Here is a 15,588-nt window from a genome sequence, read left to right on the forward strand (position 1 = left end):
TTGTGAAGAGCCTCTCCTCCCCTCAGAAAGTTCTCTCCCCAACTTCTTCTATTTGCCTGACCTCACCTTCAGTATCTAGAGCCTTTTTTCATTATCTCCAGTGTCTCACATTTTTAGCTGTATCTGTCCTACATTCCTTTTGCTGTAGTTTAATTCCTTTGAATTTAAGATGTGGAGAGGGTCTCTGCTTTAATTGGCTATTTATTTTCTTTTCCCCCTTTATTTTCTTTTCTTTTTTCTTATTGAAGCTTTTTATTTTCAAAACATATGCAAGGATAAATTTTCACCATTAATCCTTGCAAAACCTTGTGTCCTCCCCCCCCCGAAAGCCATGCCATTTAAAAAATTCCTTCCTCCCTTTCTAGACACTTTTTCAATTTTCTTTTGCCTCCATATTCAAAAATTTCCCCCACCCCCATGTAGAAAAAGACAATGGTTCAGTGTCAGCCTGTGTACAGTTTTAGTCCTACAGATAAGTAGCTGCTATTTTCCTCCCTAGTGGGCTGCATTGTCACTGCATTCCAGTTGTATTTGAAGTTGGGGAGAGAAAGAGTGTTTTTGATAATGAAGCCTTTTTCCATTAGTGCCCACTAGCTCTCTTTCTCACCTGAGCTTTCTGAAAAATTGACCCTTGTGACTCAGCCCCATGACCAGGATCTGCCCAAGGAAGCTTCCTTTATGACAAGTCATCTTGAAATCCATGTGATAATTTCCCTTTTGTTGAGGTACTATTGGCTGCTGGCCATAATCAGAGGTATATGGAGAGAGCAGGGCTTAATCCAAAAGAATGAAGGTAGGAAAGATCATGGAGTCACAGTTTTAGAACTGAAAGAGACTTAAGGCCATCTGAGCCAACCTCTCCCTCTGCCATCTTTAAAGAGAAGGAAACTGAGACACCTGGAAATTAAATAGTTTAGTCAAACACAGTTAGTAAGCATCAAAGATAATATTGAACCATTGATTATTTGAATGAAGTAAATGGCATGTTTATCAATTACATAGGTAGCATAAAGCTTGAGACAAAGGGATACAAAGACTTTGGTAAACTAGAATAATGAGCCAAATCAAATTTTAATAATTCAATAAGGTGACATATAAAGTTATATACTTGGATTCAAAAATATATATATTTCACAAATATAGAATAAAGAAGGTATGAACTGGACAGTAGAGTCTATGAAAAAGATCTGGACTTTTTGTCATACAGTAAGCTAAGTATGAAACCTCTCACTTCAGAGAAAGTTCATTATTATTCTGGTTAATTCAGCCACAGGGCAGAGGGATATTTGGGAGTAGGGAGACTTCTTGACACCCCTAGAATGAGAACATAGAGGTCTGGCAGTCCTACTGGTCTGCAGTGTGGGTCAGAGGGATAGATTGTCTTTGCTCCACCAAGTGATGGCTGGTGTATGGGAGGAAAACACAAGGCCCTTGTCTGGATTGCAAATTCATCTGGAGAATTCCATCCTCAAAGGGTGTGGGGGGAAGCAGGGAAAATGGGGAGGGAAGGAAGAGACAGAGACAGAAAGAAAGAGAGAGAGAGTGAGATAGAGTGGGACTGAGAGAGAGAGACCGAGGGAGAGTGTGAAGCATATGTAAGGTTGTATGGGTATTTATGAGTATGGAGAGCGTTGTGTTAAAGCCTGAATTTGTGTGTGTGTGTGTGTGTGTGTGTGTGTGTGTGTGTGTGTGTGTGTGTGGATAGGCCCACATAACCTCACAACCTGGAGGTCTCCTGGGTGGTTCTCCTAAGCTAGGCTGTGTGGCCAGGCCATAATTAGGGATGAATGGTGAACAGAGTCATTTGGATGGAACAAGAACCAGCTTTGACCCTTACCCAGGCCTTGGACTGCGGTCCGGGAAGCCAAAGCCGCAGAGGAATGAGACTTGGCTTTCCACTCCTGCATCTCAGACGCTCTCATTTCCCTTGCTCTTCACATGCAAACGACACAGGACTTGAGAAGCTGACTGTCTTAATTTACTCCTTGCAACTCATTCCTGGGAATGAAAACTCTGCTTTCCTAAAAAAAAATCCTGAAGTTTTTTCCAAAACTACCATTGTCATACTCCCATTACTACCTGAGTCCTCCTTTTCCCCTTGTAGAATCCTCCTGTGTAACAAAGGTCTGGAAACAAACACATTAGCCATTATCTGACAGTGTTTGCCTCCTCCAGCGGCTGTAATCCACCACCTTTCTTCTGAGAGCCTGAAGGCTTGCTTTACCAGCAGTCCTTTGAGGTTAAGATTTGGCACCACTTTAACTGTTTCTGAAGTCTTTCAGTCATGGTTTATTTATGTTAATGTGGTCATCAGGCCAATAGCTCTGGTTCTAGAGCCATTCTTAATGACTGTTTATTGAGGGAGGGACTGTGGTGAAGAGGGCGGGACTTGACTATTCCATGGAAATACTCTGATTTCTGTCTTCATTTCTTTCTGGCCCACTGTTCCCAGCCCATCCACTCTCTCTAACCCCTTCCTCCTGGGACCCTTCCTGCGAAACACAGAAGTCTCATGTGGATGTGTGGATGGATGGATGGATGAATGGCTCTCTGGACAGGCAACAAGTATTTATTGAGATCCTACTATGTATCCAGATTATTGGAACCGTTCCCCTATGGAAACAAAGAAGGGAAAACAATAACAACAACAAAACTGTTTTCTGCCCTTATGACTTCACATTATAATTGGGGGGAAGGTTTGGGAATGAGAGTAGAAAACAATTTAAAAGTAGCTAAGTATAAACAAAATATACTGTAAACTGTGTAATCTGTGTAAACTGTAGGTAATCTTATAGGGAAGGCATTAGCAATTGAGAAAATGACCAGAAAAGGCCTCTTGCAGAAGGTGAGACTTCAGGTAAAAAGGAAGCCAAGGAAATCATTTTTGAAAATAAACAAAGTCTGGAAATACAGCATGTTCAAAGGTAGATGTTGCTAGATCATGAAGTACATATTGGTAAGTAAAGTGTAAGAAGGCTGTAAAGGTGGGAAGGGAGAAAGTTGTAAAAACCAAAAAAGATGATTTTATATTTGATCCTTTAAGTAACAGGAAGTCACTGGAATTTTATTGAGGAGGGCACAGTTATCCTAGAGTGTGGGAGGAAAGCTAATGAGTTTTGTTTTGGTGGTATTGAGATGTCCAATCTTAGTGATATGAGACTGAAGCTCTGCAGAGAGGTGAGAGCTAAATATATAGATTGGGAATCATCTGCATAGAGTTGTTAACAAACACCATAGTATAAAGGAGAAGAGGACCAAAATAGAACTTGGAGTAGGGGGATACCCATAGTTAGTGGGTATGGGCAGGATGAAGATCTGGCAAAGGAGACTGAAGAGATGTGGTGAGATAGGCAGGAGAAAAATCCAGAGAAAGAAACCTAGAAAGGAGCGGATATCAGGAGAAGAGACTGATCATAGTGTTAAAACCCTCAGAAAGGTAAAGAAGGGTAAAGATTGAGGAAGAGTCATTATATTTGTCAATCATTATTAATGACCTAGGAGAGATCAGTTTCAGTTGAATGATGAGGTTGGAAGGCAGATTGTAGAGTTAAGAGTGAGAGAGGACAGGAAGTAGAAACATCAAGGATTGCCTGCTTTTTCTTAAGGAATTTAGGGGGAAAGGGATTTAGAGAAAAGAAAAATATAGCTAGGGAATAGTTGGATGAGATGAGAGTTTTTAAAGGAAGGGTGTATTGGAAGGCAGCAAGGAATGAATCAGTAGATAAATGGGTGAGATTAGTGAGACTGAAAATGGTTGAGGGGGCTATCTGCTGGAAATGATGAGACCAAAGATGCATGTATTTGCCTTGTCAAGAAAAAAAACTATCTCTAAATAAGAAAAAGAGATGAAGCAGGAGAGAATGAGGGAAGGCACCAGCTCAGAATTTTAGTCAGATTTCTACCACTCACTATCTTTCTGACTTTTGGCTTTTTAATAGCTTTCTTTAAACATTCCTCTCCTGCCAGTCAGCTCTTGGGAGTAAGGGTTGTTCAAATGAGATCAATACTTTCTCTGCAAGTATTTCCTGTTTGTCTGATTTCCTGCTCTGTGCCAAGGCCAGATTGTGACCATGAAACACCAGGAATAGAATATGGTGAGTGGCTGATCAGGGTCATTTGTCCATCTGCCCTCATAAACATGTTTACTTACCCATCTTTCAGTGGCTCCAGTGGTCTTTTGGACTATTTAGCAAGACACGATTCCCTTCTGAGTGGGAGGGTGCTACCTGGTTCCTGTGGGTGTGGGATGTCCTGAGTGATACCCACCCCCAACCTCCACAGTGTGTGATGAACATTCAGACTACAAAGATGCCAAACTGCTGTACCGTTTCCGCAAGGATGATGGGACCTTCCCCTTAAACAAGGATGTCAAAGTGTTTCTTCGAGGCCAGAGTCTGTATGAAGCGTATGTAACAGGGCGGGAGAGGGGGTGGGGGGACCAAGGGGAATGGTTGGGGAGGGGGACTGGGATTGGGACTAATCTTCATCCTGCCATTTTCTCATAGTAGCCCTAGGACCATCACTGACAATAAAAGACTTCATCAGCTTAACTAACCCTTCCTTTGTACAAACATTTGCCCATTTGTGAGCACATTCTTTCTTGTCTGTACTTTCAGTGTTTCTTACTATGTGTGTGTGTGTTTGAGTTAGGACTATTTTTGTGTACAGGAGAGCCTGTGTGCAATGTAATTGTCGTTGTATCAGTGTTGTGTGCATATGTCTGCCTTCAGAATCCATGGAAATATCTATCTATCTGTATACATACATACATACATATATATATATATTCACACTCACATACATACATATACATATATGTACATATATATCAATGTACATGTGTCTGTCTCTTCTACGTTCACATGAATATATTTATACATAATGTACAGGGGAGATTGTCAGCATTGCCTGCACCAGCCCCTGCTTGTGCCCTTTATCTTTTTCTCTCCTTTCTTTTCTGGGAACTTGCCATTCTAACATCCTATCTTTCTCTGTCAATCTCATACGCTAACTCCTTTGCTGATACCTACAAACATGCTCAGATTTGCCTTATTCGCACAAAAAACCTTGGATCGTGTCAGTTCCTGAAGATAGAGTCCTTATGTCTCTCTTTTCTTCTACAAATTAAAAAAAAATTGTTAAGACTCATTATTTCAATGGTCTTATCTCCCACTCACTTGTCTTGTGATCTCATTGGTTCCATGGGTTCAACTATCACTTCTACACAGGTGATTCTTATATCTATATACTCAGTCCTACTTTCTCTCTTGAACTCCTGTGTTGCCTCACTCACTGCTTATTGAGTTTTTCTAAATGGATGACCCTTAGGCACTTAAACTCAACTTGTCTATAATCACACCTGTTGATCTGGCCCCAAACTCCCTCCTCTTCTTAATGTTCCATATTTTTGTTGAGGGCACTGTAATCCTTCTAGTTATTCAGATTCACAAACTAGATTTCACCCTTGACTCTTATCTCCCACTTTATATCTCTATTTCAGTTACAAAGTGATTTAAATTCTCCTCCATTCTCTCTACTGTACGTCCTTTGTTCATATGATCAATCATGCTAGGTCAGATACAAATCTTGCCTAAACGCTGGCAATAACTCCCTAATTAGCCTTGGTCTTCAGTCCAAAGTTTCTTAAACTGTGGCTTGCGACCTCATATGGGGTCACATAACTAAATGTCATGAAATTATGATTTATTGTCAGTAAATGTTTGATTTGAGTACCTATTTTATATACTTATATCTGGGTTGTAAAAAAATTTCTCAGGCAAAAAGGGGTCAAAAGTGAGAAATCTGAAGAAGCTCTGTTCTAATCCATCTTCCACACAGTTGTCAATGTAAAATTCCCAAAATACCTGTCTGACCATGGCACTCCCCTGCTTAAGAAGATCAGTGTTTCTCTTGTCTCTAGGACATTTTATGTCCTTGTCAAACAAGCTCTAGTTTTCTGTTCCAGGGTTATAACATTTTACCTGTTTTTATAGGCCATTACTCTTTGTACCCTCGCATACAAGAGCTAAATCGATTCTTACCCAGTGTAATTGAATGGATGAAGATGGTGGTGGCAAGCAGGGTGGATTTGGGCCCAGGAAACCTGAGTTCAAATGCCAGTTTTGTCTCTTATTACCTACTAACCCTCAAACAAGTCCTCTCTGGAGCTCAGTTTCCTTATCTGTAAAGTGAGTGTGAGAGTGGCTAGCCTCCGAAGTCCCTGCCGATGCCAGGTTCTGAAGTGAGGTTCTAGCTCTGACTCGGTGACCCTCTGGCTGCTTGCAAGGGACCGTGCGAATAAGTGGGCAGCCCCCACACGTGTCTGTGTGATGTCTGAGGGAGCAAGCGTGAGTGCACGTGTGGGGTGAGCTCACGCCTGCCGGCAGTGTCCACCTGAGAGCTGAGCCTGCTTGCAGTGGGCGGGTGCTCCCCTCTGTGTGTGAACCTGTCTTTCCCAGCTTTACTCCAGTTTTCTGAGTAATTGCTGGCCAGAGGATCCAGAGGTCTGGAGCTCCCTCTGCTGACCATCTCTAATAGTGCAAGTAGCTGTAATTCACCTTGCTCCCTCACTTTCCTGAGGATGCTAAATATCAGCCCCTCTGGCGGGTCCTGGAGGCAGATGTCCCAAGGTATCTGCTTTGGCAGGATTGGGAAAGAAGTCCCAGCCTGCACCAAGGAGACTGAGCCTTCTTCAGTGAGGTACCTGGCTGCTGTCTCATTCCCATCCAGTTAGAGACCCATGCCCCCACGTATGTGCACATGTACCCACACATAACTAACAAAGAACGGTGGCATTCCACACGTCTGGAAGGAGCTTGCAGTTTTCACTGCCGTTAGGATCATTTTCTCCTTAGAACAACTCCACATGCGTTGTCATCCCTATTTTATAGATAAACTGAGGATGATTTTCCTTATTCACATAATTGAGTAACAGAGCCGAAATTGGTGACTCCTAGTGTTTTTGCTTTCGCGCATGATCTTCCCCGAGCTCCGGTCCCAGCTTTACTACACATTTTCTGCGTGGCTTTGGGCACAGTTGCTCCCCCTCTTCTGTAGGATGAGGATTAGAGTACCTGTTGCCATGTCTGCCTCTCATCTCCAAGGATGCTGTGGATGTCCAAGCATCTTATCTATTACAAAGTACTCAAGGAGAGTTATTAAGGAGAGGTGGGGGAATGTAGGGTGGGAGAGATCTTCATTCCAGTGTGGCCTCTGTCCTTAGGTTGGTGAGTGCAGATGACTCAATCCTCAAGGTGCGGGAGGAAAAGTCTATCAGGTACCAGCGTGCTTTCTTGGGCTCTGAGATGGTGGACTGGCTCACTCAGGAGGGAGAGGCAGCCAGCAGGAAGGAGGCTGTGGAGCTGTGTCGGGCTCTCCTGGAACATGGGATCATTCAACATGGTGAGAGGGAGGAGAGGACAAAGGACAAGGAAGATGGTGTGTTGGGGCAGTGGGGTCAGACTTAATAAAGCCAGGGAAGCAGAGCTTCTTTGCCCTGTGCCCTCACTGTTTCTCACACACTGTGGAGCGGCTCCTACATTTTAAAAGAATTGTAATAAATAGTCTTAAGGAATGCCTCACTCATGGTGGAATTTCAGGCACCAGAAAACAACAGAGTCTTTAAAGAGGAGCTCCAACCCTTGCCTCCAGGGAGCTCCTTCTGGCTGGAAAGACTAAGCTTTTATGCATGGAACAAGACAAGATAAGAAAGTGTGTGACACAGGACCCCTTGTGTGAGAAACCGGAGGTCAGGAATCCAGAGAAAGGGAAAGAAGTAGCGTTCCAAGTCAAATATAGGATGATAAACAAAAAGATGGGAGGAACTCTGAGGCACTTGAGTCCCCCTCCCTCATTTTACAGATGAGGTAACAGGCAAACAGACCTTCAGTCCCTTGCCTAAGGTCACATAGGTAGTAAGTACCTGAGGTGAGGGACTTGCTGACTCCAAGTGCAGTGCTCAGGGAAGCATTCCCACAGGGGAGCAGAGCTGTGGCTTGTTGGAGGAAATGTTTTAGGAGGAGGAGACCCTCCAGCACTCTCACCGCAGTCATAGGTGGCCATGGAAGAGACTTAGTCTGAAAGGGAAAAAGAAAGGGAATGGGGAAGGTGAGTCGGGGACTTTCTCTAGCCTTTGTGACCTCCCCTTTCTTTCTGCCCAGTCTCTACCAAGCACCACTTCTTTGACAGCAATCTCCTCTATCAGTTCCGGATCAATTTCCGTAGGCGAAGGCGGCTGACTGAGCTTCTGACCGACAGCCTCCGAACCGTTCCTGAGAGTCCCGATAGCCCCTTCTGTCTTCGGAAGCTCAATCCGGACCAGGGCAACACAAGCTTCCTCTCAGGTAACTGGTCAGGGGCCTCCACTCCCCCTGGGGAGGGATGGTAATAATTGGCCCTCTGGGACCAAAAATGGCCCTTTGAGAACCATGCTTTTGAAAATGATGCACGTAGCTCTCAGAGATAGACAGAGGTGATGCTTCTGCATATGCCTTTTTAAAAGTACTTTACATATTGCATAAAAGCCAATGGAATTTTGGGTAATCTGTGATTCTGTCATTTGTTCAATGTGGAAAAAACCAAATAGGAATTCTCTATCCCAGCCCTTCCTGCCAGATGTAGCTGTCTCATCCTGAGAAAGTTTTGGATCGGGGACTGTTGGGGTGTGCGCCTTGGTGAAAAATGGAATTCTGGTGGGAGCAGGCAGTCTTACCAGCTGCTTTGTTCTAATAACCTCCCAAAGCAAGATCTTATTTTTTTTCTTCCAGTTCAGCCTAATAAAGAAATCAAAGTGGTCTCAGCTGTCAGGAGAAGCAGTGTCACTAGCCTAACAGGGGGAGCTGGACCTTACTACAACAGTCCCCCTCTTCTGGGGCTCCCACCGGGCTCTGAGTGTAACCCCAAGTCAGGTGAGGCTCCCCATCCATATCAGTCAGCAATTCGGTGGTGTGGCGGAGAAGGAAGAGCCTGAAGTCCACATCAGAAGGTGGAGGTCTGGGTTGTCTGTCACCTTCTGTGTGATCTTGAAAAAGTTGAATATAGAATCTACCGGCTCTCTTTCAAAGGGGATTTTCTAAGGACCATCCATAAGGATTTAGTTCTTCAAAGTGCCACTAGGTGGCAAGACTAGAGAGGCAGAGAGGGATTACCCAAGACCTGGTGGTCATCGGATGCTTTAAGTGGGGTGAGGCAGGTAGGACTCTGGCTAACCTGTGTAGTCACACAGACACAGTCATAAATGGATAAACACTAATATCACAGACTCCCAATGTAGTCATATATACACACTCACATGCGATATCACATGTGCTCAGACAAATGTCCAATTAGAGGCTATTATATGGAGTGTGCTCTATTGTCGGAAACCAGGTTTTATCTTCCATATCACCCAGAGGAATCTGGCACAAACTGGTCATGAGTAAATAAGTGAATGCCCACACTGCTTGTACCAAAATTGTGCTGTAGGCACAGGCTTTGCCAAAGCTTGTGACTCTTTTTCTAAAAATACAAATTTCTGGGTCTTTGGAGCAGAATTTCTCTCCCTAGGTCTTCATGGATACCTGCTCTAAAATGTTGAGATCATTTTTTATCCCAAAGACAGGTCATTTACTTAGCAGGGTAAAGGAACGTTTTCTCTCCTTGAGATAAAAAGTTGAGGATAAATTAAAAGGTATGACCAGGGTTGATGGGCTTCACTGGGGCAAAAGAATGGGATTATTCCTTATTACTTTCTATGGGCCTCCTTGAACTCCAACTAAATTACCCTTTCTTTTATATCAGTGCTGAAGAGACAGGTAACCAGTGAAGAACTGTTGTCCCCAGGAGCCCCCTATGTAAAGAAGACCCTAACAGTAAGTGGGAAATTGTAACTAAAAATCCTGGCATCCAGAGAAAATGTGGTTGGGAAGGCTGGGTTGCAGACGATGATCTGATTCTGGATGTAATCATGCTGGATCAGAGGATAGTCTGTTTGAGAGGAAATTTGGCCTATGTCTTTGTGGTTATTGAAGGTGAAGATAAGCTTTAGACAGGAGAGCCAAGGCAAGGGAACTCTAGAAGTGGTAGCTGGTGAACAGCCATGCTATGGATGTGTTGATGTAAAAAGGGAAAGTAGTCATTGAAGGGAGAGGTCTTCTTGAAGAGGAATAACAATCCCAAATCATTACTCCACCAGCTTTCATGATGATTCCCTGACACAAAATCTTGGTTTCCCAACATTAGATTTACGTATGTGTCAACGAAACCATGCAAGATAGGAAGTTAAGGGAGAATCTAGAATGGCTGTTTGTGGAACCATTCTGTTATACGTACCCTCTCTTTTCCCTTTCCCTTCTGTCCCTGTTCTGCTATCTCAGGGGTCCTTAAACTACGGCCCGTGAGCCAGATGTGACAGCTGAGGACGTTTATCCCCCTCACCCAGGGCTATGAAGTTTCTTTATTTAAAGGCCCACAAAACAAAGTTTTTGTTTTTTCTATAGTCCGGCCCGCCAACAGTCTGAGGGACAGTGAACTGGCCCCCTATTTAAAAAGTTTGAGGACCCCTATAGCTATCTCTACTTCTTTTTTAAAAACATCCTCTAACTTTATCATAAGTAAGAAAATGAACAATATAATGGAAGAATATTGAATTAAGAAGGAAAACTGGACTCCATTTTCAGCCATCCATTCTGTGACATTGAGGAAGTCATTTCCCTTCCCCTAGAACTCAAGTTTTTTCATCTGTAAAATGAAGGTGTTGGATTTGATGATTGATCTCTGAACTCAATTTCAATTCTAAAATTTCGCATCTCTATAACTTAGGTCAATTTGATTGAATAAATTGCTGACTTCTCTTGTTGTCAGCTTTGGCGGGACATAGCCATTGGGTTCAAAGGAATATTGTATGGTAGATCAAGTGCTGGAACTAGAGGTAGTGGCCTAAATTTAAATTCGGCTTTTGACATTTCTTGGCTGGGGAACAATGGATGTCAGTTAGCTTATCTGAACCTCAGTTTCCTTATCCATAGAAAGGGAATAAATAGTTTGTGCTATTTTCTTTAAAGAGCTGTTGTAAAGAAATTGCTATGCAAATGTGAGTTTTCATATTGCTTTGTCCTTAGTTCTATGCTGGTCATGGTTTTTATCAGCTACTTGGGTGAAAACATTAATGATATGCTTATCAAAGTATTTGAAGACATGAAACTTGGGGAGGTGGCTAAAAAAGATTTTGATAGATTTGAAAGAGAAGCAGAATGAAGTAAAATAAAATTTGATAGGAATAAGCTTCTACTCTTGTGTTAAAAAAATAAAATTTACAAATTGAGGATGAGGAAGGTATGACTAGGAAATAGTTTTCTTTTTTGAAAAAGATCTGAGGGTTTTAGTGGAAAGCAAGCTCAGTATCAGGCAGTAGTACAACAACATTTCTCATCCTTTCTTTGGTTCCACTTCACTTTCCAGTCTTGTTTTCTTCTTTGTATTTTGGTTAATGGGGAACATCTTGACACTCTGAGCTGGCAGAAGGCCTTTGAGTCTAGAGGCCCCCTAACTTTGCCTCGTAGTCACAGAACCAAAAATTTAGATTTAGTAGAGGCCATTAGAGGCCATCTGGTCCATGTTACAGATGAAGAAACAGGCTTAAGGAGGAGGTCAAATGACTTGCCTGAGATCCATCACATAAGGCAGATAGTATAGTAAGAGGCAGAATAAGATAGTGTCAGAGTCCTGATTTGAACCCAAGTCTGCTAATTCTAAATCTAGCCCTCTTTCTATCAAACCACTGTTGCACAGTAATCTTTTGCCTTCTCCTTCCAGATTGTAGGAGATGCTGTGGGTTGGGGATTTGTAGTCCGAGGAGGAAGACCCTGTCATATCCAGGCTGTGGATCCTGGAGGCCCAGCTGCCGCTGCCGGCATGAAGGTACATCAAGAATGGGTTCTTGAGGGAGACTTAAGCTCTTCCCTATGTATCTTCTGTAATCTTGTCCCATGAAATTTGAGAGGTTGAGCTCGGGGTTGGATACTTTGAGCTTGGGGTTTACTGTCTATTCCCCCCTTCCTCCCCCAGGCAACTGGGGTTAAGTGACTTGCCCAGGGTCACACAGCCAGGAAGTGTTAAGTGTCTGAGATCATATTTAACTCAGGTCCTCCCAACTTCAGGGCTGGTGCTCTATCCACTGCCCCACCTAGCTGCCCTGGGGTTTACTGTCTGTTATCAAAGTCACTCACAACAGTAATTGAGTCAAATGCTGCTACAGACTTGGATCCCCAAGGAAAAGCTAGTAGTCATGGAATACTTTTCTAGGCTTCTTTTCCCTTTCCTTCTCTTCTGTTTTCATCTCCTCTTTTCTCTTTCTTTCTTTTCTCTCTGCTTCTCTCAAATTCTCTATTTTCTTTTCCCTTCCCTTCCCCTCCTTCTCTTTTCTTCCTTTCCCTATTTCTTTCCCTCCCCTCCCAGCATATCCTTTCCTCTCTCTTCTCATCTCTTTTCTTCTCTCTTCCCTATTTTTTTTCTCTTTACTATTCTCTTCAGAGTTAAGAGGGAGAAAAGGAAAACAAAACAGAAAGAATGCTTGGAAGTACAACAGGGTCAATTAGATGCAACAAAACAAGTTGCTCTTTGGACCAATTGACTACTGGTTCATTATAAAAAGAAAAAAGGAGACTAAACTAAAATTACTTTAAAACACAGGCTTCTTGGGATTAGGTGGAAGTAAGATGGAATCCCAACTAGGCCCAGTTGGTCAGGACCAGTTGCCTACTGCATGAAAGGCAGTGCTTCATGTGGAAAGAACAGAACTCCAGGTTCTTTTTGTGGGTCTTTGACCTACAGCTATTCCTCCTCTAAGAACGGGTACATCCTGTTAACCTTTGACCCTGGGAAAGGGTCCACGAGGCTAGGCCATCCCAAGTCTTTGCCAAGATTCTGCCGAGCACACAGCTTAAGGTTCTGTAGGGGAGAGTGAGCTTTCTGGAGAGGAGGTATGAGGATCTTTTGTCTCAGTGCAGACTGGGAGAGGAAGCAGCCACGTGGTGACGAGGTTTAAATGAGATGATTTTGGAACCAGGCTCTTCATCACATCACATTTAAACCAAGTAAAAGACATAGCCCCTTCCCCTGCTGACCGGTCTGGCCTTAGCAAACACTCCAGGGATACTTCCCTGAAGACACTTTGGCACTCGGAGCGGACTGTTTCCATTCCCCCAATTCCGTGTACCCTATGTGTTCTTTCTCTCCAATCCAGGTATGCCAGTTTGTGATCTCAGTGAATGGCATTTTGGTGCTACATCTGGACTACCAGACAGTCAGCAACCTCATCGTGACGGGGCCACGGACACTGATTATGGAGATTATGGAAGACATGGAGTAAAGGGAGCTTCCTTTGGCAATGTTCCCCCTCCCCAGGACCTAACTCCCATTGCCAGCCAGGATGAACTCTAAGGCCATCAAAATCCCAGTCCAAAATGTGTGTGGGGTAGGAGCTGTAACTTTAGAGAGAGAGAAACTCCAAAGCTCTGGGAATGACCCAGATGCCCATTATATAAACCTTTATTGAGTACCTAGAATGTGCACAACTCTCTGTGTTCAGCACAGAGATGGGTAGTTATGCTGCTGCCCTCAGAGAGTTCGCAATCCAATAGGGAGGATATTGTATACACACATACACACATGCTAATATACATGTATGTGTGTATACATATATGCCTATGCACACATATATGTACATACACCGCAGGTTATGTGTGGGGGTGTGTATGTGTATAATGTGTGTATATACACACAAACATACGTAGTAAATGTTTGTATAGATAGAGTAAAAGGTAGGATGTGACTAAAGATTATAAGAGAGCTTCAAATACACAAATACAGGTCAGAGAAAATGGAGACCATCTCTCTTTAAAGAGATTGATCCAGAGGACATCGCAGACAAGTGACCTTTTTACCAGGAGCTTTCCAAAGAGCTCCAGAGCCACTTTGCCTGTGCTGATGAGGGCCAGCTGCGGCATAAGTCCCCTTTTGGCTCACATCAGAGTGTGGGGCAGTGGAAAGGACACAGGACGAGAAGCCTGACCACGAGGGCCCTGCCTCAGACCTCCTCTTGCGTGGCTCTCTGACCTGGGCCAGGTATTGCCCTCCTGAGCTGCAGAGGCCTACAGAATGGGGATGTTAACCCCCCGCCTCCTTCTCAACGGTCCCTGGTGAGGCTCGGGCGGGACAGTCTGTAAATGTGCCCTGTACAGGTGGAAGGCTGTAAGAAGGTGAAGGCCGCCTGCTGAAGCCGGAGTGAATGGGGGATGGAGCCCGCAGCTGGCCGCCCTTCTGGCCCAGTCACAGAGCTCGGACCCCTTTGCCGTGTGGCCATGACCGTGGCACTCCGCCTTTCCCTCTTGCGCCACCGAAGGCAGAGCCGGCTCAGAAGATGGAGATGAGGCTTAATGGTCTCCCGGGCCATAAAAGCTTGTGACTCTCAGAGTTTGTGACACAGTAAAATGGCTCTGAGGGCGTCATGCCTTCCTGTCGTTGCTTGGTGGCCTCCACACATTGGGTCTGTTCTGCAGCGATGTTTCTCCTGTTCCACGCAAGCTCAGCCACGTTAGAAACCAAGAAAAGAGACAGGAAAATCAATGTTTTTTCACAGTGGTAGAATGCAACCAAGGGAGACCCTGTGCCCCTAGGAGAAGTACTCTAACCAAGAGGTGGCCACAGATCTAAGAGTCTAGGTCTGGCCAGTCCCTCAGAAAGTGTCATTTTCCCTAATTTTGCTATTGATGATTTTTGTTTTACTTCTTTCATTAAGATCATATTCTTATATACCCTACCTCTCCCTGTATATTGAATCCTCCCTCGTCTCAAAGGAAATAACTTAAGCAAAACAGCTATAGTTGATCTGATAGTGTATGCCACATTCTTTTCCCATAGTCCCTACCTTCTTCCTAAGAGAAGGTATGTAGTCTCTGTTCTCAAACAGATTATTCATTGAAATCAATCTGACTCCAGTAGTCTTTGAGTCTTTACATTTGCAAAGACTGCTTTTTGTTCTGGTAGTGCTGCTTCCTTCACCCTGCATCACTTCATCATAGTTTCCCCATGTTTTCCCTCCTTCCCTCTCTTCCTCCCTTTCCTTTCCTCCCTCTCTTCCTCTCTCCTTCCTTCCTTCTTCTCCTTCCTCTTTATTTTTCTTTCTCTCTTCCTTCCTTTCTCTTTCCCTCTTCCCTCCCTCTCTGTCTCTGTCTCTTTCTCTCTTTTTCTTTCCTTCTTCTCCTGCTCTCTTCTCCCTTTTCCTCCTTTTTTTTTTTTTTTTGCCCAGATTTGTGACTTCTTCAATATAGGAAGCTCCTAATAAGGAAACTCTACTCACGCTGATCAGCACCTGTCCTGCAGCTTACACTTCCAGAGATTGCCTAGGGGTGGTTGCTAGCAAGTTAACTAACTTATTCAGAGCCACCATATCCAGTGTGTGTCAGGGAAAGGACTTGAATTCATATCTTCCTAATTCCAGAGCTAGCTCACCGGGTACCATGCTACACTGTCTGTTGTTTCTTATGATGTAATATTATTCTGTTGCTTTCATATGCCAATTTGTTTAGTCATTAAATAATTCATAGTCTCTCA

At 43.7% G+C, this 15,588-nt stretch overlaps 1 protein-coding gene across 1 annotated transcript in view; it reads left to right on the forward strand.

Annotated features, from left to right (window-relative positions):
- Positions 1-15,588, forward strand: part of LOC127549019 (DEP domain-containing mTOR-interacting protein-like) — a 31,123-nt gene extending 15,535 nt beyond the window's left edge. The window contains exons 3-9 of the mRNA XM_051976749.1: positions 4,282-4,405; positions 7,223-7,401; positions 8,160-8,342; positions 8,766-8,906; positions 9,778-9,848; positions 11,791-11,895; positions 13,220-15,588. Of these exons, the coding sequence (XP_051832709.1) occupies positions 4,282-4,405; positions 7,223-7,401; positions 8,160-8,342; positions 8,766-8,906; positions 9,778-9,848; positions 11,791-11,895; positions 13,220-13,345 (929 nt within the window). The 3' untranslated portion in view covers positions 13,346-15,588. The remainder of the gene's footprint in view (positions 1-4,281; positions 4,406-7,222; positions 7,402-8,159; positions 8,343-8,765; positions 8,907-9,777; positions 9,849-11,790; positions 11,896-13,219) is intronic.

Source organism: Antechinus flavipes, chromosome 2, assembly GCF_016432865.1.
Source record: "Antechinus flavipes isolate AdamAnt ecotype Samford, QLD, Australia chromosome 2, AdamAnt_v2, whole genome shotgun sequence".
Lineage (NCBI taxonomy): Eukaryota > Metazoa > Chordata > Mammalia > Dasyuromorphia > Dasyuridae > Antechinus > Antechinus flavipes.